At 40.9% G+C, this 27672-nt stretch overlaps 2 protein-coding genes across 3 annotated transcripts in view; one reads left to right on the forward strand and one right to left on the reverse strand.

Annotated features, from left to right (window-relative positions):
- ABCF3 (ATP binding cassette subfamily F member 3) overlaps positions 1-4678 on the forward strand; it is a 59714-nt gene extending 55036 nt beyond the window's left edge. The window contains exons 19-21 of the mRNA XM_089685472.1: positions 324-456; positions 542-629; positions 2688-4678. Coding sequence (XP_089541598.1) covers positions 324-456; positions 542-629; positions 2688-2846 — 380 coding nt within the window. The 3' untranslated portion in view covers positions 2847-4678. The remainder of the gene's footprint in view (positions 1-323; positions 457-541; positions 630-2687) is intronic.
- A 9301-nt stretch (positions 4679-13979) lies between these two features.
- LOC149456092 (uncharacterized) lies at positions 13980-27520 on the reverse strand. 2 transcript variants are annotated; one of them, XM_089685473.1, is made up of 2 exons: positions 27368-27520; positions 13980-16371 (listed from the first exon to the last, which is right to left on the reverse strand). In XM_089685473.1, the coding sequence occupies exon 2, from the start codon at positions 16344-16346 to the stop codon at positions 15210-15212; it is 1137 nt and encodes a 378-aa protein (XP_089541599.1). In that variant the 5' UTR covers positions 16347-16371; positions 27368-27520; the 3' UTR covers positions 13980-15209. The 2 variants fall into 2 exon arrangements, with proteins under 2 accessions (XP_089541599.1, XP_089541600.1); XM_089685474.1 differs by lacking the exon at positions 27368-27520 and adding an exon at positions 23745-23856.
- Between the last annotated feature and the right edge of the window lie 152 nt (positions 27521-27672).

The following is a 27672-nucleotide window of genomic DNA, read 5'->3' on the forward strand; positions in this document are numbered from 1 at the left end:
TTCAACTGAATTATACGGAAACTTATGTCACTTTGTGTTTTAATGTGCATTGAAAGCTACTTTTACATAGCACGTCAACACATAAATATTCAGTTTGACATACAATTTGAGCTTACACTGTTCATCAACATTTTTTTATCGAGTTTGGAAAATCTGTAAAATGCATCCGTGAATTCAGCCTTTGGAAAATGATCCAAGAACCTGCAATTTAAATGTTTTCTTTAGAAACATCAAAAGTTAATTGCATTTAAACATTGTACCACATTTGTGTTTAGTTTCATTGTGTCTTTATGTAAATGCTTGTCATATCTAATCAAATGTAGGTAAAACAGAAGAGGAATACCGCCACCAGCTTGGAAGCTATGGGATCTCCGGTGAACTTGCAGTACGGCCAGTGGCCAGTCTGTCTGGAGGCCAAAAAAGTCGTGTTGCCTTTGCCCAAATGACCATGCCTTGGTGAGATCTTATTGTGTTTCTAGTAATTCCAGTGTAACTTTTTATTTTTATTTTTTTTCACATGTCCTATGCATTATTATTTCAGCCCAAACTTTTACATTCTTGATGAGCCAACGAATCACCTGGATATGGAGACTATAGAAGCTTTGGGTCGAGCGCTGAACAAATTCCGGGTATCCTTTGGCAATTTTTGCCCTTTCTACTCCCAAATTGATGCTTTCTGCAAGAATGTTAAAATTATGTGTTTAGCAAATGTCTAATTCTGTGGCTTAGCTGAAAGGATATGCTAATATTCCCATTTAAAGCGGAATTTTAGTCACCATTGAAAATTTCACCCAATTTGACAGCTTACCTCATTACATAGTGACCATTTACAGTCCCTTTCCCTGTAAAGGTTTCAAAGAAGGAGGATATAGAGTTGTCAAATTTTAAAACAATTGCTGTGTACTGTGTATGTGCAGTTTTTGAAGCAGTCTCCGCATAGCAGAGATGCAATGTGCACCCTACTCGTGTGAGCAAGCCTTATATGTTAAAATTAGCTATCACTCTTTAAAGTGGTTGTAAAGGCTCAAGATTTTTTACCTTCATGCATTCTACCTTCTCTGTGCAGCATCCCCCACCAATACTAACCTAAGCCCCCCCCCCCATACTAACCTAAGCCCCCCCCCCATACTCCCCTAAGCCCCCTCTCGATCCTGCTATGAGCACTGGAGTCTCGGGACTCCCTCTCCTCATTGGCTGATTGGCTCCCGCTGCTGTAAGTCACAGCCAGTGAGCCAATTAGGAGAGGGGGCAGGGCCTAGCCGTGGCTCTGTGCATAAATGGACACACAGTGCAGCGGCTGGGGAGTGCACATGCTTGGGTGCCCTCATAGCAAGTTGCTTGCTGTGAGGGCACCCGACGGGAAGAGGAGGATCCGGGCTGCTCTGTGCAAATATATTGCACACAGCAGGCAAGTATAGACATGTTTGTTGTTTTTTTTTTGTTTTTTTTAAGCCTTTAGAATCACTTTAAGGTATGGTGACCTCATTGCCTCTTAGTTTTGCAGCGGTACCATGGTGGTAGAATTAAATTATAACTTCTGAAGCAGAACACTGATTTTACACTGGTTGTTATTTCTGGAATAAAGGAAGCAACTCTGCTATAATTAGCAAGTATATTGAGAAAATTAATATCAGTACTGATGACTACTGGCTCTAATTAGATTTTTTTTTTTTTTTTAAAGGCCACAGTTTAGTTTTTAGGATAAGCTAGTCCTTTTTTCTCATGCACCGTGAGCAATTCTTACCAGATCAAGGAATGAGGCAACTATTCCATGTATAATTTCAATGAGTAAACTCGTTGCTATAGTCAACAGACATACATTTTCTCAAGTTCATAGAAGGACACAGCCAGATCCTTTATGACGTATGGGTTTGAATTCACCACCTGCAGGACCAGGATGCTAGGTGCAACCTAAACTGAAACGGGACCTTGAGCTGGCCCCCTGCTGGTGGCCAAACCCCCCATTTGCAACACATAGCTCAGTTTTATGCCTAGTGGTTAGGTGCTAGGACCTAGGATTTTTTCTGCCTTTGTTTTGCTCCTGTAGATGGATTTTTTTTTTTTTTTGTCTATCTGAATGGATTCTTGTTTCTGTTGATGGATTTTGTCTTCGGTCAACTGTGGTGCTGGGTGACAGGCCAGATATACAGTATATAGATTTGGGTAGTCCTCCCAGCAGTGCCACAAAGCACATGCAGTTCTCCGCTATGGTAGGATCCGATGTGATGATTCTGCTGTTGCAGTGTGGCCCAACCCCTCTGCGGACGTGCATGATGTTCAGACCTGGTGGGGCCTGTCCTGAGGGCATGTTTTAGTTGCACCTAGCATCCTACTGCAGGTGGTGTCAATCTCATCTCTCATGAAGATCTGGCTATGTCCTTCAATGAAAGGATTTTACGGTCTGTACAAAAATCCCACTTTTTAATCAATAACTTGTCATACTGGCCTGGCATCGTTGGACAATTCTATGCTCTGTAAATAATTTGAGAGGGCATTCCACAAAAAACTTCATTTTGGTTAGGTGTTAGTGGGTTAAGTAATCCAATTGGAAATGGTGTGTGATCAATTGCACTAGTGTTCTATAATGAAAATAACTATAATATATGTTTCAGGTGAAATAGTAACTTGGAAAACTATATAAACTACAATTGCTTTTTTTAATCATTTATTTTTATTTTTTTTTTAAGGGAGGAGTAATCCTGGTATCCCACGATGAACGCTTCATCCGTTTAGTTTGTCAAGAGCTGTGGGTCTGTGAAAATGGAGGTGTAACTCGAATTGAGGGTGGTTTTGATGAGTACCGGGACATCTTGCAGGAACAATTCCAAAAAGAGGGCTATCTATAAATCAAGTTGTACAAGAGTGAGTCACTGCTCTTCTTGATGTCTTCAGCTTTGCGGGATTTCTTTGCATACTGTCACATACCTCTGTATGCGATGTTCCTGACCCTCAGTGAAGTCAGCATTTTTGCCATGAATATGTTGTGGGAGCCTGTAGCTAAGACTGGTATATGTAAGATCCAAGGGAAGGTATTTATTATGAAAACAGCTGAAGCCAAGCAGAGATAAATGTGAAATAATGCTGCACATTATCATTAAATTTAATGAAAACCATTGTCCCACATATTTTTGTTTTAACTTGTTCTTATTATTCCATTGTAATACTGCTATCCTTCTAACACTGACAGACAGGGTTCAAACTAATCCAAGTGTAATAGAGAAATCCTGGAGGTCTTGTTGACAAAAATAGTGGTAAGCAAGGTACTTCTATGCAAATATGTGGTGAAATCTTGGGGGCAGCTGCATTGAGTTATCATACCCTGATACAGTATTAATGATTATTCTTATTTTTAACTAACTGCCTGCCTATCTAGCGCGATCTATATCTCTCTGACAACATTTGCTATTGAAACCTTCATATTTTGTTCAGTGATGTCTAGTCACAACTATACAATGTACAAATAAATTTTAGGAGTAAAATAATACATACATAATTGAACAGAAGGATGAGGTTTAAATGATTAACAAATTAAATATATTTGTATAGAATAATGGAGCATTACATCCATCCATGTGTGGATGTCAAGAGGTGTGGTGGTGTAAAATTTTTCTAGCATAATTCAATCTATCTAGACCTCTGCCATATTATGAGAAGTAGATTTTATTACCTTACTGACCCCTTCAAATCCCCCTCCCCACCATTTCCCTACCTCCTTATTATGCCTCTACACTTTTTTTCGCCCATCAGCAAATCGGTGAAATTACGTTTGGTTGCACAACATCACTTCTTGAAATTGGTAGTACTTGTACCATCATGGAATTTAAAAAATGCTGTGTATTGCAACCCTGTCAATTGAGCTCTCCAAGTTGGGCTGTAGTTCTTTTATTCAAATTTTGTCAAACTTTAATTAAAAAAAACAACTTTTGAACAGACAAATAATTTTATTAGTAAACCATTTAGGTTGCTAAAAATCAATATAGAAATATACTGCGCATATTATAATGGAATAATACTTTAAAGATGAATAACATAAAATCAATTGTCTTCTGAAAAATCGGCCTTTATTTCTGCTTACCACAGGTCCAATTTATAAATTATAGGTTTCCATTATTTATTTTATAAATAGTTCAACTGTAATGCTAATTAACTAATACTGCCAGCATATTGTTCTTTTTTTTATAGTGCAAAGCTTTGATTAGTGATTTATGTATATTTAACATTATGATGTCTTGGTTCTGTGCAGGAATCTGTGTTTTTTCTTATCTCACAATGTAAATCAGAAACGGACCTTTTTACTATTGTACAAAATAAGTAGTGGAAACATATGTCTGTGATTTAACTGCTTGCTATACTTGGTAGAGTGCTTAACAGATGAAGGTCTCCAGCTAAGGGCTATGCTTCTCTGACCAATAACGCTTAGAGGCCAAGTCTTTATCTTAGGTGTTCAATAAGCCTGCCAGTGTTCTCAAGCATCCACACTGTATGAATATATGGCCTACAGAGATTATCATCCTCATCTGCTGAATGACTTGGGTCTCTCTCAAAAGCAGTAGGGCTGATGTTGGTCCTCAGTGAATAACAATGTGCAGTCGACATCATGCTCAGAATGAATAAATATCTCTTGCTTCCTAAGTTATTAAAGGTGTCAGATGTGTAAATAAAGAGCAAATCTCCCTAATTTTGTTGTTGGGTTGTCTTTTCAATTGTCTGTTGTAGAACTTTAATAATCTACTTCTATAAAGCAGGGCTTCATTTGAAATAACAGCGTCACAAAAATTTCTGTTTTACTCACTACACAGACATTTCTCCACTGATGCTTACTTAGTGGATGTGTATTTTAACATGTCTGAATATTAAGTAAAGGACTGGGGTATAAATGTGCTGTTACCCAAAGTACCCCATGCAAACTGTAATTTAGACATGAACAGACAAATTTCAGTATGTGAAACCTAAAGGGCCATAGATTTTTACACAACATTTTAAGTAAATTTGTGGCAAAGGCACATAGCACCATTAGTTAAATTGTGTCCACAACTTCTGATCACTGAGTATCTCCTGCAATTTCTCAAATTAATTACTGTGAATTTTGGGGGTGTGGTTTGGCCATGTGCGGGACCAGATGTGCTAACCGAGAGCTCCTGCCCACACAGGGCCTTTTACCGTTGTACTAAGTGAGGGGATCACTAATCCGACCTGTCAACATGCCAGGGAAACAGCGGGCGACATTCATGTCAGCCCGGTCCCAGCAGACCCGCATTGGAGCCCTAAATTCCTATTTCCCCAGCAGCTTGGGAGTGCACACCGGAGGATCCAAGATGGCACTGGTCCACGCTGTGTCTCCACCCGTTTCGGCCGCTGCTGCTTCTGATCCTGGAGATAACGCCAGCCCTCAACAGGTACGGAGCACCAGTCCAGCCTTCTATTATGCTTCCACACAACAGTCTATGGCAGGCTCAGTGTTCGAGGATCTTACAGGAGAATGGGACATTCTAGAACATATCAGTGCATTGCCTACTAAGGCTGACATGGTGCAGTTGATCTCTACAGTTTTTCAAGCAAGCCATAGCTAAGGTGCAGGCCGAGACCACTGCTATAGGTAATCGGGTAGAGACACTGGAAACAACTCGAGGACCTCTCACACTGTGGATAGATTGGGGATGCTTCCTGTAAACATGATGACATGAGTCCCTACTTCTGCAACTAGAGAACTATGAAAACCGGGAGAGGCAGCAAAATATATGCATCCAGGGCCTGCCGGAGGCCACTCAAGCCCCAGACCTAGTCCCCACTCTCCAGGGGATCTTCGCATTATTTTGGGAGACGCCACAGTGGCCCCTGTGGAGATTGACCAGGCATATAAAGCCCTATTGCCGCCTCCCCAAGATGCCAATAAACCTCAGGACATTATCTGCAAAATCCATAAATACCCTGTTAAGGAGGCCATCATGTCTGTAATGCGAGGGAGTTAATTTGTTGACTTTGATGGAGCACGCTTACTCCTTTTTTCTGATCTGTCCCAATGCACACTCATGATGAGACAAGCTCTTGGCCCAGTGTTGGCAGTCCTCTGTCAGGAAGGGGCGACTTACTGCTGGGGCTTCACTTTTTGCCTTACTGCAAGAAAGAATGGAAAATCCACAACAAAGATGGACCTACCTACATTCCTAGAAACACTGGACTTTCCTCAGTTAGATTTCCAGGACTGGTTTCCCCACCCCCACGACCCAAAGAACACTGGCAGCCTGTTCCCCAGCACTCTTGTCGTCGTCAACGCCAGCAGAGAGGTGCGCCCTCGGCCCCCTCAAGACAGGAACCTTCCTAACTCCCCAGAGAGGACTAGTTGATGCAGCTAGTTGGCAGGAACTCCCCTGCATTGTTTGGTTATACACATTCTCTACCAGTTTTGAGGTTTGATGGGGAGTTTCCTGAGAGGATTCGTTTTATATTGCTATCTCTTTGCTTTTGTTCGCCTCATGTATATAATTTGCTACTGGCCCCCTGGGTAGGGTTGCCTTCTCGTGTATGGCTAGCCGCTTCCCCCAAGTAGGCCAATCTCCATACTTTGGAGATCACACTGTAATTTACAGATTGGGGGGGGGGTCTGGGCGCCCCTCTCTCACAGACTGTGCCCAAACCCTCCTCCTATATGGTTCATTCTGGGTAAACCCCTGGAGTGGATTACTCTTTTCTCTCTTATGGTTAGAATCTATTTTATTTTTTTGTTTTTGTTTGATCATGGGTATACCTGGATTTATTGGATTTTACATAAGGTCTATGTTGATACTGGTTGGTGTGTCTCTCCCCGAGCTGGATCTACTGGGGTATATACTCTCAGATCTCTGACTTAATGGCAGGATGGCGTCTAAATTGACAGTTCTTTCCTATAATGTCCGTGGCATGTGCTCCCCATCTAAGAGGGACAAACTATGGCAGGAACTCCATCGTATAAACCCTTTTGTGGTACTACTTTAGGAGACCCACTTTACGGCGACCTCCACACACCACCTTCCACAGTCTGTTTTCAATGGTTTCTGTGTCCTCCGATTCCTAAAGCAAGGGGTGTAGCGATAGCCATTCAAAAGTCTTGTTGATTGTGTTTTAGACCAGTCAGGTAGATACATATTTATTAAGGGCACTATGTGTAATGAGATGTATACAGTCAGGTCCATAAATATTGGGACATCGACACAATTCTAACATTTTTGGCTCTATACACCACCACAATGGATTTAAAATGAAACGAACAAGATGTGCTTTAACTGCAGACTGTCAGCTTTAATTTGAGGATATTTACATCCAAATCAGGTGAATGGTGTAGGAATTACAACAGTTTGCATATGTGCCGCCCACTTGTTAAGGGACCAAAAGTAATGGGACAATTGGCTTCTCAGCTGTTCCATGGTCAGGTGTGTGTTATTCCCTCATTATCCCAATTACAATGAGCAGATAAAAAGTCCAGAGTTCATTTCAAGTGTGCTATTTGCATATGGAATCTGTTGCTGTCAACTCTCAAGATGAGATCCAAAGAGCTGTCACTATCAGTGAAGCAAGCCATCGTTAGGCTGAAAAAAAACAAAACAAACCCATCAGAGAGATAGCAAAAACATTAGGCGTGGCCAAAACAACTGTTTGGAACATTCTTAAAAAGAAGAAACGTACCGGTGAGCTCAGCAACACCAAAAGACCCAGAAGACCACGGAAAACAACTGTGGTGGATGACCAAAGAATTCTTTCCCTGGTGAAGAAAACACCCTTCACAACAGTTGGCCAGATCAAGAACAATCTCCAGGAGGTAGGTGTATGTGTGTCAAAGTCAACAATCAAGAGAAGACTTCACCAGAGTGAATACAGAGGGTTCACCACAAGATGTAAACCATTGGAGAGCCTCAAAAACAGGAAGGCCAGATTAGAGTTTGCCAAACGACATCTAAAAAAGCCTTCACAGTTCTGGAACAACATCCTATGGACAGATGAGACCAAGATCAACTTGTACCAGAGTGATGGGAAGAGAAGAGTATGGAGAAGAAAAGGAACTGCTCATGATCCTAAGCATACCACCTCATCAGTGAAGCATGGTGGTGGTAGTGTCATGGCATGGGCATGTATGGCTGCCAATGGAACTGGTTCTCTTGTATTTATTGATGATGTGACTGCAGACAAAAGCAGCAGGATGAATTCTGAAGTGTTTCGGGCAATGTTATCTGCTCATATTCAGCCAAATGCTTCAGAACTCATTGGACGCTGCTTCACAGTGCAGATGGATAATGACCCAAAGCATACTACAAAAGCAAACAAAGAGTTTTTTAAGGGAAAGAAGTGGCATGTTATGCAATGACCACGTCAATCACCTGACCTGAATCCAATTGAGCATGCATTTCACTTGCTGAAGACAAAACTGAAGGGAAAATGCCCCAAGAACAAGCAGGAACTGAAGACAGTTGCAGTAGAGGCCTGGCAGAGCATTGCCAGGGATGAAACCCAGCGTCTGGTAATGTCTATGCGTTCCAGACTTCAGGCTGTAATTGACTGCAAAGGATTTGCAACCAAGTATTAAAAAGTGAAAGTTTGATTTATGATTATTATTCTGTCCCATTACTTTTGGTCCCTTAACAAGTGGGAGACACATATGCAAACTGTTGTAATTCCTACACCGTTCACCTGATTTGGATGTAAATACCCTCAAATTAAAGCAGACAGTCTGCAGTTAAAGCACATCTTGTTTGTTTCATTTCAAATCCATTGTGGTGGTGTATAGAGCCAAAAATGTTAGAATTGTGTAGATGTTCATCATTTGCTTTTAAAGCCCTGAAACATTTTCGCAAACTTATACAAGACCTCCACCTGTTGGATGGCTTGCGGGTGGTCAATCCCACTGCAAGACACTATAGTTATTACTCCCAGGTCCATTCATACTCGAGAATGGACCTCATATACATTGATCAGTACTATCTTAGCAGACTCAAAGGTGCGAACATTGGCCCTATAACTATTTCTGATCATGCTTTGGTCTCCTTGGCGCTGCATTTGTTTACCTCCACTAGACCAGCATTTACTTGGCATTAAAACAAGACACTACTGGATGATGTCACTGATCTTGAATCATCCATCCCTATGTACTTTAAGCTGAATTCCACTGGTGAGGTGTTCGGGCAGGCACTATGGGAGGGTCATAAGGCCATGAATGAAGGGGTACTGATCGCTCACGGCTCTCAAGTTAAGAAGGTCCAACCTAAAGAAATTGACGATCTAGTGGACAAAATCCATTCACTTGAACAGATGCATAAGAGCCGACTCTAACCACATAACCTGACTCTATTGATGGATTTGAGGTCTAAATTGTCAGAATGCCTCAAGAGGAAAGCTCAGAACAAGCTGCGCTACTATGCTCATAAATTTTATGAGAGTGGGAACAAATGTGGTCGCCTTTTAGCACGCTTTTTACATAAACAGCAAGCATGTTCACAAATTGAATGTTCAGAACGAACAAGTGGTAGGTTCTGGGAGAATTGCGGCAGCCTTCTATTCTTACTATAGCTCCCTATACAATCTTAAACCACCACCTGACCCAGGTCTGGCTGAGAGAAGACGGACCCTAATACAGCAATACCTACAGGAAGTGGAGTTCCCTAGTCTCCCTGAGGAGATAGTGGCAGAGCTGGAAAGACCCTTTACCCCTTTGGAGATTGCTTTGGTCATTTTGGCCCTTCCCAAAGGGAAGAGCCCTGGACTGGATGGCTTCACTGCGGCTTATTATAAGAAGTTTGTGCACCTCTTGGTAGAACCCATATGTGATTATTTGAATGCCCTCACCCTTATTAGCCCTTTATCTAAATAAGCATTTCTGGCCCATATTGTTGTCATACCTAAACCTGGGAAGGACCAGACATTGTCAGAATTATTGCCCTATTTCTTTGGTGAACTTGGAGACTAAAATCCTTTCTAAGCTTCCAGACTTCAGGACCTCCTTCCTACTACCATCCAACCTGATCAAACTGGGTTTATTAAAGACAGACACTCGAGACAATACCATACAAACCCTGAATATCGTTCACTGGACACTCTATGGTCTGGCTCAATCCCCCTTTTTACTTCTGTTAACAGATGCTGAGAGCTTTTGATAGGGTTGATTAGTTGTTCATGGAGGAGACCCTGCTCAAATTAGGCTTAGGGCAGAAGATGATGGGTTGGATTTCTGCACTTTATAACGACCCTGAAGCTAGAGTTCAAGTAAATGGGACACTCTCTGACCCACTGAGTATCTGCAATGGGACTAGGCAAGGGTGCCCACTATCCCCACTTCTGTTTGCTTTTGTGTTCGAACCTCTGCTATGGAAATTTTGGCAAAATTACGACATCCAGGGAGTGCTTCTTGGACCAAAAGTGCACAAATTATCTGCATACGCTGATGACATTCTATTCTACGTATCTCGGCCACTCACCATCTTACCAATCGTATTGTTTCCAGCGGTACGGTCAAATATCCAATTTTAGTATAAATTTTGGAAAAGCCGAAATTTTCCTAGTCACAATTCTGGTGGGTTTAATGTCACAACTTTCCGTTCACCTGGAAATCACATATCTTGTCCTATTTGGGCACACATATATCTTTTGACCCCAAACTGTTATACTCAGCGAATTATGGGGCAGTTTTACAGGTGATTGAGAGAGACTTACATCCTTGGCAGGCAACTACAGTCACTTGTTTGGGAATGCGTTATTACTCTTAAAATGATGATATTGCCAAAAATGACATAAATCTACCCTCTCTATTTTTCTGATGCGTACGTCAGATGTTTATGTTTGGCAAAGGAAACGTCCCAGACTGGCACACACTATTCTCCGCAGAACTAAGGAAGATGGGGGACTGGGTGTGCCCGATATCTCTTGGTTACAAGACCGTGGTATTGGTTTGCGTTCTTAATTGGTGCCATCACTCCAGGGAGAAGATATGGGTCTTCCTGCAGAAATATCTGGCTGGAGCACCCTGGATCCCCTCTGAATCCAGGGGTCTCTCCAGTTGGAAGACTCCACTTATATTTAACACCCTGAGAGTTTGAGACCTAGTGAATAGAAGGGGGGAGCTTTCTCCTCCACTCTCACCTCTAACACCGTTAAGAGGTTTCCCGTGGGTGTTTTCCCAGGAAGGATATTTCCTTTTTTAAGACTTTGGGTAGAGATGGAGACACCACCTGCCTGAAATTGGCCCCTAGGGGGAACCTCCTGTCCCTCAACCAGCTGCGGAGCTCTTATGGAGCATTCCCCATGGACTTCTGGCATCACAGGCAACTAACTGACTTCTTTTGGAAGCTGGCTCCTAAAGCACACCCACATGATACACTAACATCCTTTGAGTCTCTTTGCAAAAATCCTGGGAACCTAAAACACTTAGTTTCATAGATGTATAGGGGCCTGTTGGCTCTCCAGTCTCAGACCACTCCTTATTTCATGTGGGAATGGGAAGCGGAATTAGGACTAGCCTTCACACCGCACCAACTACAGAAAATTGTTAAACTATCTCATGTGCCCTCAGCTCTAAGACCCAGGAAGTATGTTACAAACCTTTATCCCGTTGGTACAGGATGCCTTCTCGTCTAGCTAAGATCTTTCTGGGAGCTGATGGTAATTGCTGGAGAGGCTGTGCGCAATAAGGCACTTTTATGCATATTTGGTGGCATTGCCCCAAAATTCAAAAGTTTTGGAAGAATATCCTGTCCTGGATACAAAGGACCACTCTTAAGCCCATACAGCTCACCCCCCTCCACTGTCTCTTCCACGCTACTCCCTCCTCTCTTAAATCATATAAACATAGTGTTACCCCGCGTCTCCCGAATGCGGCCAAGAGACTTATACCGAAATTTTGGAAGCAGCCTTTTTGTCCCACTTTAAAAGATTGGAGGGGGAAAGTGGATAAGATATTGGAGGCCGAGCGCTGGGTCCATATCATTCATGACATATGGTCTGGCTGGATGTACTACTCTGTAGAATTGGATAGTCCAATAGACACTGACTTCTGATTGCTATTACTCACAGGGAATCCCCTATGGGTTGCCTTTAGATGACATCACAACTGTTTAGAGACGCTTGACCAATCCGGTATTTTAGTTTATACTGGTTGTATACGCATAGACCCGTGGTCCTTGGTTCCTTTTATATGTACCATATATGCTCATCACATTTTTAGCATGTTCCTACCCAGTGATCATTGTTTATCTCTCCTTATTATAGGTTTTTCTCTACTGGCGTCAGCCATATTTTCTTCTCTCCCTTATATATTTGTGTTTTGTATTTTACTCCATGCCAGGACAAGGGACAGTACTATGTCAGACTTATTTATTTCAGGTACTCATATAGTGCCGTCAATTTACGCAGCGCTTTTACATATATATTGTACATTCACATCAGTCCCTAACCCTCAAGGGGTGTACAATCTAAGGTCCCTAACTCACATTCATATACAAGAGCCAATTTAGATAGGATCCAATTAACCTACCAGCATGTCTTTGGAGTGTGGGAGGAAACCGGAGTACCCGAAGGAAACCCACGCAGGCACAGGGAGAACATGCAAACTCCAGGCAGGAGGTGCCGTGGCTGGGATTCGAACCAACAACCCTAATTTTATGGCCTGTATCTAGTTACAATTCTGTTGCCTGTTCGGAAACCAGCAGTTGTGTGCAGAGGCATAGCTCCTGCACAACCGCTGGGTTTTTAGGTTCTAATGGCACCCATCCCTGCGGCTCATAGTATCGGGCAGTTGATGGAGTGGTGCTCAGGCTTATTGACATGGAATTTCTAAACTTGTTAACTGTGTTCTTTGTCTTCGACCATCTATACTGTTTTTGTACTTTTTATTTTGTTTTATAACAACCGAGATTATACAAAATAAATTGTGAATTTTGCTTGTTTAACCACTTGCCCTCCTGAGGATTTACCCCTCTTCATGACCAAGCCATTTTTGGTGTTACGACTCTGCGTTTCTTTAACTGACATGGATGGTCATGCAACGCTGCACCCAAATTACATTTTTCCTCCTTTTTTCCCATGAATTGAGCTTTCTTTTGGCAGTATTTGATCGTCTGTGCATTTTTTATTTTTTGCGCTATAAGCAAAAAAATACCGACAATTTTGAGAAAAAAACTATATTTTGGACTTTGTACTATTAAACATGTCCAGTAAAACAAAATTTAAAAAATCAAAATTCGTCATAAATTTAGGCCAAAATGTATTCTGTGACATGTCTTTGCTAAAAAAAAAAAAAAAAAAAAAAAAAATCCCAGTACGTGTAAATTAATTTGTTTACGTGAAAGTTATAGCGTTTACAAATGGCAATGTAGATAATGGGATTTTTTTTTTCTACTAGTAATGGTGGCGATCAGCGACTTTTAGCGGGACTGTGGGACTGCAGCGGACATTCTGACACTGGGGGGGAACTAACTTGGTGTCACTGACACCCGACTGACACCAATACAGTGATCAGTGCTAAAAATAAAGCACTGACACTGTACTAATGGCACTGGGCAGGAAGGGGTTAATGTGAGGGGCGATCAAAGGGTTAACTGTGAGCAGGTAGTGTTTTACTAGGGGGCGGGGGTGTGTTCTTCAGTGTATGCACACTGTGCACAGTCATCCCGAGCAGTGTGCTCGATCTGACAGTGAGGAACATTGTTTGTAAACAAAACAATCTTCCTCCCCATCAGAGATGGTCCGGTAATCATCGGGCACCGCCTGGTAATTACTGGCTGGGTCCCGGTGATTGACATCTGTGGCGGCACGGGTAGGGCACGCGCGTCTCGTGTGCACCCACTACCCAGGAATGCAAAATCACGTGTGTGTATATGTATATATATATATATATATATATGTGATTTCTGTGCACAGGTGCCACCCTGTAGCAGTATATCTGCTATAGGGCGGTCCTTAAGTGGTTAAGCATTGTGTACATTTTATTAAGTTTTAGCAAAAAAAGGTCCCACAATGTAAGCTGATTTTAAAGCTCGTTTATTAAGAGACATAATGATTCACAATTTATTAGTTACATTATCAATGTTAAAGTTCTGCCTGGAAAAGAAAAAACTGCTATTCTGTTTTATGTGAGCTATGCTGTGCATTATTCAGTAGTAAGTGCAGACACTAAATAGGTCAGGGTGTCAAATCCTGAACTGCAGATTAAAGGGTAACGTATAGCCTTTACAGAAAACTTCTAAATCTTGCTCTGTATCTCCATAAGAGCACCCTGAGACTCCCAAATACCAGGCTGCATTGATATAAATTGCCAGCCTGCTCATGGTGGCCAGCTCTCAACTCTTGTGCCTTTTAGGCTGGGTATACATTAGTAGATTTTCAAATGAAATTTTTAGTTTTAAGAATGCTCATTTGATTTTTGATTTTTTTTATTCATTTGTGGGTTGAAAATTGTTCTTTTACCACAGTGACAAAAAAATTCAAAGGAACAGGATGAAATGTTTTTCTTCAATGAATGAATTTCTATTTCATTCCAAAATTGAATGTTAAAAGCAAACAACCTTTTGAATGACGTTCGTCAAACCATTGAATGAACTGAGAATTTTCGCACAAATTTTTGTTTGAACATCTACAAGTGTATACCCAGGGCTTCAGGGCCCATCACTGGGATTAGCAGCTTCACCAACCAATAGTAAGGTCCCGGAGAATGCAGGGAAAGCTGGTGCCCAGGAAGCTTGCTACATAGGTATTTGGGGGTCTTGATAATATCTAGAAGAATCCTGAAGGTGTCTGCATTATAGAATAAGCAGAATATAACATTTTTTGTTTTTTAATCCTGGCCACAGGTTCCCTATAAAGGAAACCTATATGAATATGCAGCTTGCTACTGCTCACTTCTGCTTTTAAAAATACCAGTTACCTGGCGGCCACTGTAATCCAGTGGCCTCAGTGACTGATCTGCAGCAGTTATGCAAGCTAGGCGTTCAGCTTTCATTCTGACTATACTTGTTTTGGGTTAGTGACTCAAAAGATTAAAGCCAATATATTAGTGATGCAAATTATTATCAGCAGGACAGCAAGGCAAATAGCATTTTCAGAAGGCAGTTTTTAAATCTAGTTCTTCTTTGCAAGGGTAGTACATGAACTGTTTACATGTAATGTTTTCAACAGTTCATTTTTGAAATGATTTTCCACTTTTTCTTAGCAGCAGTCATCTTTACTTCTGTCTCACCTATAGGGTACTCTCACTTTCATTCCTCTGGTGCATGGATATTATATTTCTGCTCTTCTTTGTCAATTGAATATTGCTTCTTTATCTGTGGCACTACTGCCTCTTTATAAAATCTTTCCAGCTTTGGTTCTGTTTCTTTCCAAAACTCGGGGTTAAATTTCAGTGGGACAACTGCAGTCTCCTTATTTGTATGTACAACAAAATCTGCATTTCTCATTCCTGTTGAAGCCAGCTGGCATTGTACCTGAGTATAATATGCATGATTTGGCTTAAGGACATAGGAATCCCCATTCAAAGCCAGGCAAAAGTTGCGGTCAGCACAGGCCTCCCTTATTGTGTGATCCTTGTGCTTGTATGGACACTTCACCTCTAAAATGCACAGTGTTTCTCCTGTAAGCTGATCTTTTACTATCCCATCAGGACTTGCTGCCAGCCAGTTTTTGGTTGGATGAATGAACAGGCCGCAATCCTCTACCTTCACTTCCCTACCCTTATTCTGTAATGCCTGTTTCTCATAATTCCGCACAGCAAATTTCTCATTTCTAATACCCCAGCTCATAGCTGCTGTTTGCACTTTGGGTCCTGTGCCTAGCACAGACTTTAGATAGGATTGTGGAATCTCACTAGTTGTTCTATTAGCAAATTTGCTCTTAGATATCTGATGTGCCAAGGATGCTGTAATACGATTTTGACGCCAGTAGTGCCAATCAGGATTATTTCTCTGCCCTCGGGTTAGACATTCTATTCTGTCTGTATCTTTTGGAGACAAATGGCCTTGAGAACTAGTTTCCGACATCCTTTTTGTCTCGGATGAAACTTCCTCAAGCAACTGCTTGGAATTTCCAGGTGCTTTTGAGGTTGCTGTATGCTGACTTGCTGTATGATGACTTCCATAAGTCTTCGGTCTTGCACCAGCAGAGGTGGATCTGGTGGTCTGTGTTGTAGTATGAATATTTCTTCTCACGGGCACTTCAGGTGGTTCACTGGCACTCCGTGGTTCTTCATATCTCCTGAATGGTGTGGACCTACTATGTGCTGTTTCATGAGAAGGGCTTCCACTGGCAGGCAGGTTGGCAGGTGCCTTGTATTCTGTGGTTGCAACGCTATTTGCGGCTGCGGTGTTTTTTAATTGTTGCTTTGTTGTAGGTGGTCCCATTCTTAATATTTAAAGACTGGAATACCTGTAGTGAGATAAAAATACATTTAATTTGCTGACTGTACAATAAACTGCATGTGCTGCTTAAACTTGCTGTAATAGAGATACCACTGCATGAAGAAAATTCTGTATCTGACCCTTTACTAGGGTATTGAAAGCCTTGTCCCCCGCACTTGCTGTGTGCTCTGTAGGATTGTAGGTACTGGGGGGAACCTCAGAGTGTAGTGGTTGAACAGGCACACACCTGGAAGAGGCAGATGCTGAAAATTCTTTAGGCAACACTATTTCTTAGTTCCAGCAAAGTTCAATGGCACAGGCAGTGGAATGATTTAAGTTTTAAAAGTCATCTTTTCCATGGAGCTTTTTCTTATATCTAAAAATATAAATAATGATTGCAGACTATTCAGACTTACACGATCCTGTATAGGAAGGATTGCAATGAAATATGGCTGCATTGTCATAGGCTCAGAGTCCAAGCACTTTTAAATATGGAGATTCTGGCAAAATAGGTATTGGTCAGAAGGACAGCTCTACAGAACATGAATGACATGATAATGAAACAGCCATCAAACAAGTAAATGTAACATTTTGTGTTTGGCCAAATACTGCATTTACAGTCAGGTCCATAAATATTGGGACATCGACACAATTCTAACATTTTTGGCTCTATACACCACCACAATGGATTTGAAATGAAACAAACAAGATGTGCTTTAACTGCAGACTGTCAGCTTTAATTTGAAGGTATTTACATCCAAATCAAGTGAACGGTGTAGGAATTACAACAGTTTGCATATGTGCCTCCCACTTGTTAACGGACCAAAAGTAATGGGACAATTGGCTTCTCAGCTGTTCCATGGCCAAGTGTGTGTTATTCCCTCATTATCCCAATTACAATGAGCAAATAAAAGGTCCAGAGTTCATTTCAAGTGTGCTATTTGCATTTGTAATCTGTTGCTGTCAACTCTCAAGATGATCCAAAGAGCTGTCCCTATCAGTGAATCAAGCCATCATTAGGTTGAAAAAACAAAACAAACCCATCAGAGAGATAGCAAAAACATTTAGGCGTGGTCAAAACAACTGTTTGGAACATTCTTAAAAAGAAAGAACGCACCAGTAAGCTCAGCAACACCAAAAGACCCGGAAGACCACGGAAAACAACTGTGGTGGATGACCGAACAATTCTTTCCCTGGTGAAGAAAACACCCTTCACAACAGTTGGCCAGATCAAAAACACTGTCCAGGAGGTAGGTGTATGTGTGTCAAAGTCAACAATCAAGAGAAGATTTCACCAGAGTGAATACAGAGGGTTCACCACAAGATGTAAACCATTGGTGAGCCTCAAAAACAGGAAGGCCAGATTAGAGTTTGCCAAACGACATCTAAAAGAGCCCTCACAGTTTTGGAACAACATCCTATGGACAGATGAGACCAAGATCAACTTATACCAGAGTGATGGGAAGAGAAGAGTATGGAGAAAGAAAGGAACTGCTCATGATCCTAAGCATACCACCTCATCAGTGAAGCATGGTGGTGGTAGTGTCATGGCGTGGGCATGTATGGCTGCCAATGGAACTGGTTCTCTTGTATTTATTGATGATGTGACTGCTGACAAAAGCAGCAGGATGAATTCTGAAGTGTTTCGGGCAATATTATCTGCTCATATTCAGCCAAATGCTTCAGAATTCATTGGACGCTGCTTCACAATGCAGATGGACAATGACCCAAAGCATACTGCAAAAGCAACCAAAGAGTTTTTTTAAGGGAAAGAAGTGGAATGTTATGCAATGGCCAAGTCAATCACCTGACCTGAATCCGATTGAGTATGCATTTTACTTGCTGAAGACAAAACTGAAGGGAAAATACCCCAAGAACAAGCAGGAACTGAAGACAGTTGCAGGAGAGGCCTGGCAGAGCATCACCAAGGATGAAACCCAGCGTCTGGTGATGTCTATGTGCTCCAGACTTCAGGCTGTAATTGACTGCAAAGGATTTGCAACCAAGTATTAAAAAGTGAAAGTTTGATTTATGATTAATATTCTGTCCCATTACTTTTGGTCCCTTAACAAGTGGGAGGCACATATGCAAACTGTTGTAATTCCTACACCGTTCACCTGATTTGGATGTAAATACCCTCAAATTAAAGCTGACAGTCTGCAGTTAAAGCGCATCTTGTTCGTTTAATTTCAAATCCAATGTGGTGGTGTATAGAGCCAAAAATGTTAGAATTGTGTCGATGTCCCAATATTTATGGACCTGACTGTAAGTGTGCAGTCTGAAGAATGGATAAAAGCATCATACTATAGTCCCAGAATACATACAACATTCAATGCTTGGGCTGAGTTTGCCGTGCTCCTGCACATGGATTTAATTTGCTATTACCGTATGTGAAGTGTAATCTGTAAATTGTACCTGTACACATCACTCTCCTTACAAATGTGCTACAGAGACATTTAGAATGAATTTGGTGTGGTTGGTGTTTATCTAAACCAGTGCTGGTCATCTTTCTTGATATAGTGGGCCTCAATTGTGACCCCTGACAAAGGACCACACATAATATCTAGTAAATCTAATGTTACAAAAACTGTCAGAGACTACAGACATGGTATAAGAGATGGTCAGAACTACAAGCATGCTGCAAGATATGGTCAAGGACTACTGATATGCTACAGGAGACAGTCAGAGACTACGGATATATGACAGGAGATGGTCAGAGACTATAGACATGCTATAGGAGATGGTAAAAAAACTATGGGCAAACTGCAAGAGATGGTCAAGGACTGCAGACATGCTGCAGGTGGTGGTCAGAGATCATGCATGCCCAAACATGCTATAGGAGTTCAAAACATAAAACGCACGCTATGGTTTCTCACAGAAATTTAATTGAGTACTGTCCTTGATACTTTTTTTATTTGCACTAACATACAATTTCGAGGACAAGCTTTAGGAGAATGTCCCCTTAGACCTTGAAGAAGGGGACATTCCCCGAAAGCATGTCCTCAAAATTGTATGTTAGTGCAAATAAAAAAAGTATCACGGACAGTTCTCAATTGTTTCTGTCGCAAATGCACTAATACGGCTACAATCAACTCACAGAAATTTAAAAAACACAAAAAATTCTAAATATATTAGTGGTGCTGCTGCTCAAGTGTGACCCACTGATATATCAAGAAATTCTCTACACAGCGCTCAACAGTGTATCAACAGCTTAATAAAAAATTTAACAACAAAAATTAGTGTCCATAAATGTCCAATAGTGTAATAAAGTGCTTCCAATCCATAATTTATAATGTCCTCTTCATTAAATTCCTCCATGCTCAAGTAAATCAAACAAAGTGACTTTGTGCTCATCAATCAGTGACCACACTCACCAGAAAAGGTGGACTCCTTGCTCTTAAAGTAAGTTCCACTCTAAAAAATAAAAGTCAGCAGCTACAAAAACTGTAGCTGCTGACTTTTAAAAAAACAGCCACTCACCTGTACCTCGATTCCACGTTGCCCCCGCCGCAGCCCGTTTCACCGGCTGTCCTGTATACCAGGCGCCGGCATCTTCAGTGTGGGCACCTGGCTGTGACAGCTTGCAGCTTCTTAGCCGGGTGCCCAATGCGCATGCGCAAGCAGCGCTGCGCTTCCTGAATGGGCCCGTCGTCTTCTGGTACCTGTCACATGTCCCACAAGACTTTGGGGAGGGAGGGTAGAAGGACAACTTCCGTTTCTGATCGCCTAGGCGATCGCAGCGGAAGTGGGTGCGGGTACCCGTCAAATTTGGGTACCCATCCCCCCCGTTCCCTAAAGGTGCCAATCCTTAATAGGGAGCGGGGGGACCAAACTTTAAAGCGGAACTTCCCCTTTTGGGTGGAACTTCGCTTTAAGCAAAAGAGTCAGACAGCTCTTTAATTTGGTAAGGAATTTCTCCTTCTCCTATCTCACTTCCTGCGGCTCTCCGTTCCCTTATTCCAGCTTTCCGTGTAAGAGCAGGGAAATGCATAAAACTGCTGCCTCAAATAAAAATCAGAGGGGAAGAGGGAGCCCTCATAGTGTAGTATTGACTCTATTAAAAGTTTGTAGAATTAGGGAACAGGTACATCAAAATTGCATGAAAAACACATTAATGTTTCAGGTGAATCGCACCGCAGCTGCTTACTGAATTGCACTTCAAAACTGATGAAACTCATTGTTTTAGTCGGAACCTAGCCTAAGGCTACTTTCACATTGATCCATAGCAAAGACCTGTAAAACACATATGCGTTTTTGCCACATTTTGAACATATTTGTGCATTTTACACAGGACATGTGACTCAAAAAATGCATCAAAAATGCAACGTGGGTGCATTTTTGATGTGTTTTCAATGAGGAGTGCATTCTTTACCACACCAAACCTGCAGCAAGCAGGACTTTAAAAAACACAATGGATCAGTGTAAAGAGTTCCATAGGAAAACATGGTCATTAGATTGTAAGCTCTTATGAATAAGGCCCTAAGGCCCTCTTAATCCCTTTGTTTTGATTGTATCGTAGCTGTACTGTCTCCCTTTATATTGTAAAGAGCTGCGCAAACTGTTGGCACTATATAATAATGGTCACACGTTTTTCTGCAGCCTCTTGTAATGCAAAAGCAGAAGAAAAACAGATCAGTGTGAAAGCAGCCTAAACACATGATAAAAATATTGGATGAATGATCATCCATTTTTTTTTTTTTTTTTGCATGCTAGTCTCCATATCAAAATTGAAGAGGGTACTAAACTTACTAAAACTCTTGTACGGTAAAAAAAGAACTTCAAAAGTAATGTCATGTATTGTATTGTATTGTATTTTTAATGTAGTTTCGAACAACTACTGTACTGATTAATCACTTCCCGACCGCCCGACAGAGCAGAAGGGGTGCGCAAATCACGTGTATGTGTGTGTGTATATATATATATATATATATATATATACACACACACACACACAGTTGTGTTCAAAATAATAGCAGTCAGACATCACTAACCTGATCAATCACTGTTTTTGGTAGAAATGATATTTCTACATAGTAAATAATTTACTAGCAGGTGTAGTAGAGTAATAGAAATCCAACAGACCCAACAGTCATGACATGCATGCTGCTGATTCTGTGTAATTGAATCACTAATTGAAAGGGGCATGTTCAAAATAATAGCAGTGTGGAGTTCTATTAGTGAGGTCATTCATTCTTTGAAAAACAGGTGGCAATTATTACCCTTATTTAAGGAAGGCAGCAAATGTTGTACATACTGGTTACAGTGCATTTCTCTCTGAAATTCTGAGGAAAATGGGTCGTTCCAGACATTGTTCAGAAGAACAGCGTACCTTGATTAAAAAGTTGATTGGAGAGAGGAAAACATATAAAGAAGTGCAGAAAATGATAGGCTGCCCAGCTAAAATGATCGCAAATGCTTTAAAATGGCAACCAAAACCTGAAAGACGTGGAAGAAAGCGAAAAACTGCCATTCGAATGGATAGAAGAATAGCCAAAATGGCAAGGACTCAGCCAACAATCGGCTCCAGGAAGATCAAAGAAGGTCTAAAGTTACCTGTGAGTACTGTTACAATTAGAGGACGCCATGTGAAGCCAAGCTATCTGCAAGAAGCCCCCGCAAAGTCCCATTGTTGAAAAAAAGACATGTGCTGAAGAGGTTACAATTTGCCAAAGAGCACATTGACTGGCCTAAAGAGAAATGGCGCAACATTTTGTGGACTGATGAAAGTAAGATTGTTCTTTTTGGGTCTAGTGGCTGGAGACAGTTTGTCAGACGACCCCCAAACACTGAATTCAAGCCACAGTACACTGTGAAGACAGTGAAGCATGGTTGCACAAGCATCATGATATGGGGATGTTTCTCATACTACGGTGTTGGGCCTATTTACCGCATACCAGGGATCATGGATCAGTTTGAATACATCAGAATACTTGAAGAGGTCATGCTGCCTTATGAGGAAATGCCCTTGAAATGGGTGTTCCAACAAGACAACGACCCCAAACACACCAGTAAACGTGCAACATCTTGGTTCCAGACCAACAAGATTGACGTTATGGAGTGGCCAGCCCAATCCCCGGATCTTAATCCAATAGAAAACTTGTGGGGTGACATCAAAAATGCAGTTTCTGAGGCAAAACCAAGAAATAGAGAAGAACTGTGGAATGTAGTCCAATCATCCTGGGCTGGAATACCTGTTCACAGGTGCCAGAAGTTGGTTGACTCCATGCAACACAGATGTACAGCAGTTCTCAGAAACAGTGCTTATACAACTAAATATTAAGTGATTCAAAGGAAAGCAAAATCTTCAAACATTTTTCAGTTTATATAGTGAATGTTTGAGTTTGTAAAGAAGAATACAAAACACTGCTATTTTTTTAAACAGTCTAATATTCACTTTTCTTCAATTTTTTTTAGAGGAACAACACAAATTTGATATATTTTTCTTCATGTTTTGATTTGGAATAGAATGTGTAGTGTTCCCAATGCATTTGTGTGTATGGAAATAAAAGCTATCAGAAGGATTTTGAGCTTTATTCACTTTCACACTGCTAATATTTTTAACACAACTCTGTGTGTGTGATTTAGTATTTCTGGGTAGGGTACATGCACCCTACCCGCACTGCCATTGGTGGCTACAGCTGTCAATCACAGGAGGAGATTCCCCACCGGCACTTGGCGATTGCCGAGGAACACTGACGAGGGAGAGGTCTGTATGTAAACAATACAGATCTCTCCCCTGTCAGCACCAGCATGCTGCTATGCAGAGCAATACAAAACAGCATGCCTCCCTAGTAAAACAGAGCACACAGTTAACCCTTTGATCGCCCCAGATGTTAACCCCTTCCCGCCCAGTGTCATTAGTACAGTGTCAGTGCTTTTTATTAGCACTGATCACTGTACTGGTGTCACTGGGGATGTCAGTGAAAGTTAGTCAGTTCGCCCCCAGTGTCAGAATGCCCGCCGCAGTCCCGGTATAAGTCGCTGATCGCCGCCATTACTAATATAAAAAAACATAAAATTCCAGTATATACACCCCCATTTGTAAACGCTATAACTTTCACGTAAACCAATTAATTTACACATATTGGGATTTTTTTTTTTAGCAAAGAAATGTAGCAGAATACATTTTGGGCAAAATTTATGATGAAATTTAGATTTTTTTAATTTGTTTACTGGACATGTTTTATAGCAAAAAGTCTAAAATATAGGTTTTTTTTTTTTTTTCAAACTTGTTGGTCTTTTTTATTTTTACAGCATAAAAAATGCAGATGCGATCAAATACCAACAAAAGAAAGCTCTATTTGTGCTAAAAAAAAGAACATAAATTTCATTTATGTACAGCATTGCACGACCAAGCAATTGTCAGTTAAAATAACACAGCGCCGTATCACAAAAAATTACCTGGTCAGGAAGGAGGGTAAATCCTCTGTAGTTAAGGACTGGCAGCTGTGAACAATCTCTTTCCAGTAAGCACACAGTCATGTGGTTGTATAAATAGGCCCAGAGACATAACTTCAGATTATGCCCAGACTTGTCCTACAACACATGAATGACTAATACAGATGACTCGGCAACTCCATCCAGTGATGTCTCTTGCCAGTGATGATCATTTCACTGATTTCTGAGGCTCCGTTCACACCAATGCGTTTTTAGTGCTGTTTGCTTTTTGCAGAAACGCACTTCAGTCCATTTAACATGATTTCCTATTAAACATATTCACATCTATGCTTTTTTGAGCTGCTGCGTTCTTGGAAAGGGACACGGACGTTTTTTAAATGCAAAAAGCAGCATTTATTCTTTAATAGAGTTCAATGGAAAAGCTGCTGAAATGTATGATAGTGCGTTTTTGCCACGTTTTGTGTATTGCATTTTTATTCTGTCCAGCAACAAAAAAAAATCCATTTTAACAAAAAAAAAAAAGCTCAACAAAGCATGGTAAAAAACACGTCAAAAAAGCATGTAAAAAAAGGCAAAACAAACTGCTAAAAGCACTGGAGAAAGCATCAAACGCAAAATGCATATATGTGAACCAAGCCTAAAGCTGGCCATACATGGGTCAAATTCTGAAAGAATTTTCTTTTTCTTTTCGTTCGAATTTCGCTCCATTAGTGGGCCACAGCAACGGCCAATTTTTGAGAGACTATTAAATTTGAGTGATTGAACATGTTGGAAATTTTTTTAAAAACAAGCAAATTTCTAATCAATGATGGAAGAATTGTGTGGGAAATGTAACTGAAAAAGAAATGAGCATGAGCAATGACCTGGAAAGAAAAGAAACTTCTTGGCCACAAAAATTATGTTCTGTAGCAAAATGAGGTGAAATAAAAAGCTTGGTTGGTCGAATTTCTAATTAGTGGTGTCATCATCGGATTACAAAACACACCAAATTTCTAATTTTCTAAAGGGAATTAGTTCAGAATTCAACCCATGTATGTCCTGCGTAAGGCTAGGTTCATACCTATGCAGTTTGCGTTTGATCCATTTCTGCAGTGCAGTGCATTTTGCGTGTTTGCACATGCGTTTTTGCTGTGCTTTTTATGCATTTTTATAGTTTTTTTGGGGGGGGGCAACTTGTTGCTGGGCAGATTAAAAATGCAAAACGTGTAAAAACATGTCAAAACGCACACAAAAAAATGCAGAACTTGCATTTTATATGCAGTTCCATTGAAGTCTATTGGACTGAAAACGAAAACTGCTGCGGGAAAAGAAGTCCCTGACCCTTTCCAAAAAACGTGCCTGCAAAAAGTGCATAGATGTGAATGTGATCCATAGGAAATCATGATAAATAGCATGCACTGCGTTCCTGCAAAACACATAAGGTGTGAACCTGGTGTAAGGGCTGGTTCTCACTATAGAAATGCAGTCCAGATGTGTTCTGGCTGCATTTTTCACATGTGTGTTTTTGACGCGTTCTGGTGCATTTTTGATGTGTTCCAGTGCGTTTTTATGCATTCCAGTTAATTTTTTCCCCGCTCTTTATTCAATTTAAATAGGGAAATATGCGTTTTTGGTGTGTTCTGGTGTGTTTTACCACATTTCAGTACAGTTCTGTGCAGAAAAAATGCAGCCTGTTCTGCTTTTTTTTTTCTGCAACCGGAACGTTCTACTGGAACTGGAAGCACTAATGTGAACTATGACATTGACAACCATATAACCTATTTTCTGTGTGTTTTGGATGCAGAAAAAAAGCACAATGAAACGCATGTAGTGTGAACTTGCCCTAAAGCAAGAAGTACACACATACTGCTACTCCTTATGTTGTGAAATTAGATTACCCATCATACATACAGTGGGGATCGAAAGTTTGGGCACCCCAGCTAAAAATTTGTATTAATGTGCATAAAGAAGCCAAGGAAAGATGGAAAAAATCTCCAAAAGGCATCAAATTACAGATTAGACATTCTTATAATATGTCAACAAAAGTTAGATTTTATTTCCATCATTTACACTTTCAAAATAACAGAAGACAAAAAAATGGCGTCTGCAAAAGTTTGGGCACCCTGCAGAGTTAATATCTTGTACTGCCCCCTTTGGCAAGTATCACAGCTTGTAAATGCTTTTTGTAGCCAGCCAAGAGTCTTTCAATTCTTGTTTGAGGTATCTTTGCCCATTCTTCCTTACAAAAGTCTTCCAGTTCTTTGAGATTTCTGGGCTGTCTGTCACGCACTGCTCTTTTAAGGTCTATCCATAGATTTTCAATTATGTTGAGGTCAGGAGATTGTGAAGGCCATGGCAAAACCTTCAGTTTACGCCTCTTGATGTAATCCCCCGTGGATTTTGAGGTGTGTTTAGGATCATTATCCATTTGTAGAAGCCATCCTCTCTTTAATTTCAGCTTTTTCACAGATGGCATCGTTACCATCCAAAATTTGCTGAAATTTTATTGAATCCATTTTTCCTTCTACTCGTGAGATGTTCCTTGTGCCACTGGCTGCAACACAACCCCAAAGCATGATTGATCCAACCCCATGCTTAACAGTTGGACAGAGGTTCTTTTCATTAAATTCTGCGCCCCTTCTTCTCCAAACGTACCTTTGCTCATTCTGGCCAAAAAGTTCAATTTTAACCTCATCGGTCCACAGAACTTGTTTCCAAAATGCATCAGTCTTGTCTATATGTTCATTTGCAAAGTTCAAACAATGATTTTTCTGGTGAGGACATAGAAGAGGTTTTCTTCTGATGACTCTTCCATGAAGACCATATTTGTACAAGTATCTCTTTATAGTGGAATAGTGTACCACAACTCCAGTGTCTGCCAGATCTTTCTGGAGGGATCGTGCAGTCAAACGTGGGTTTTGAATTGTTTTTCTCACAATCCTGCGAGCTGTTCTGTCTGATATTTTTCTTGGTCTTCCAGATCTTGCTTTAACTTCCACTGTTCCTGATGACTGCCATTTCTTAATTACATTCTGAACAGAGGATATTGACATCTGAAAACGCTTTGCTATCTTCTTATAGCCTTCTCCAGCTTTGTGAGCGTCAACTATTTTCAGTTTCAGTTTTCTAGACAACTGCTTAGAAGAACCCATGGTGCTGATAGTTGGGGCAAGGTCAGATGAGTCTGGGCATTTAAAACCTTTGAGATTGACATCACCTGGTCTTCCCAGATGATGATTGAGAACAATCCATGACACTGGCAGGTCTCAGCTTTGCAAAGGGAGCAGTGAATGCTATAAATTCTGCAGGGTGCCCAAACTTTTGCAGATGCCATTTTTTTGTTTTCTGTTATTTTGAAAGTGTAAATGATGGAAATAAAATCTAACTTTTGTTGACATATTATAAGAATGTCTAATCTGTAATTTGATGCCTTTTGGAGATTTCTCCATCTTTCCTTGGCTTCTTTATGCACATTAATACAAATTTTTAGCTGGGGTGCCCAAACTTTCGATCTCCACTGTACATTTCCAAGCCTGGAACATTCTCTCATAATAACACACATTTCCACCTTCAGCAATCTAGCACTACACTTCTCTTATGTCATACATAAAGACACAGCAAACCCTTAGCCCCTTTTGTCATGTTACCTTGAATATGTCTCTTAAGGGAAAGACAAGGCAGTAGTCAGTTAAAGATCGCCTTTAGCAGTCACAACCACGTCCAGATCTGGAGATTTCAAATGATGTCCTCAGTTGTTGTTTCAGCTGTCACACAAAACTAGTTTCATTTCTGATTCCTGCTCTATAGATCGCTCCTCCCTCCACCCACCCCAATTATTCAGAAGGCTTCAAGTCATGAGTACTGTGCCTAGGGGAGGAACACATTATTTACTTACTCAGTTCTAGGAGATAGCAGAACTAGAACTACACCCTGCCAGAGTCACACTCCCTGA

Source organism: Staurois parvus, unplaced genomic scaffold (genome assembly GCF_062004578.1).
Source record: "Staurois parvus isolate SC_StPar_1 unplaced genomic scaffold, SC_StPar_1.0 ptg000376l, whole genome shotgun sequence".
Lineage (NCBI taxonomy): Eukaryota > Metazoa > Chordata > Amphibia > Anura > Ranidae > Staurois > Staurois parvus.

Coding starts and splice junctions, on each gene's coding strand:
- LOC149456092 (XM_089685473.1), bottom strand. CDS start 16,346: ATGGGACCACCTACAACAAAGCAACAATTAAAAAACACCGCAGCCGCA.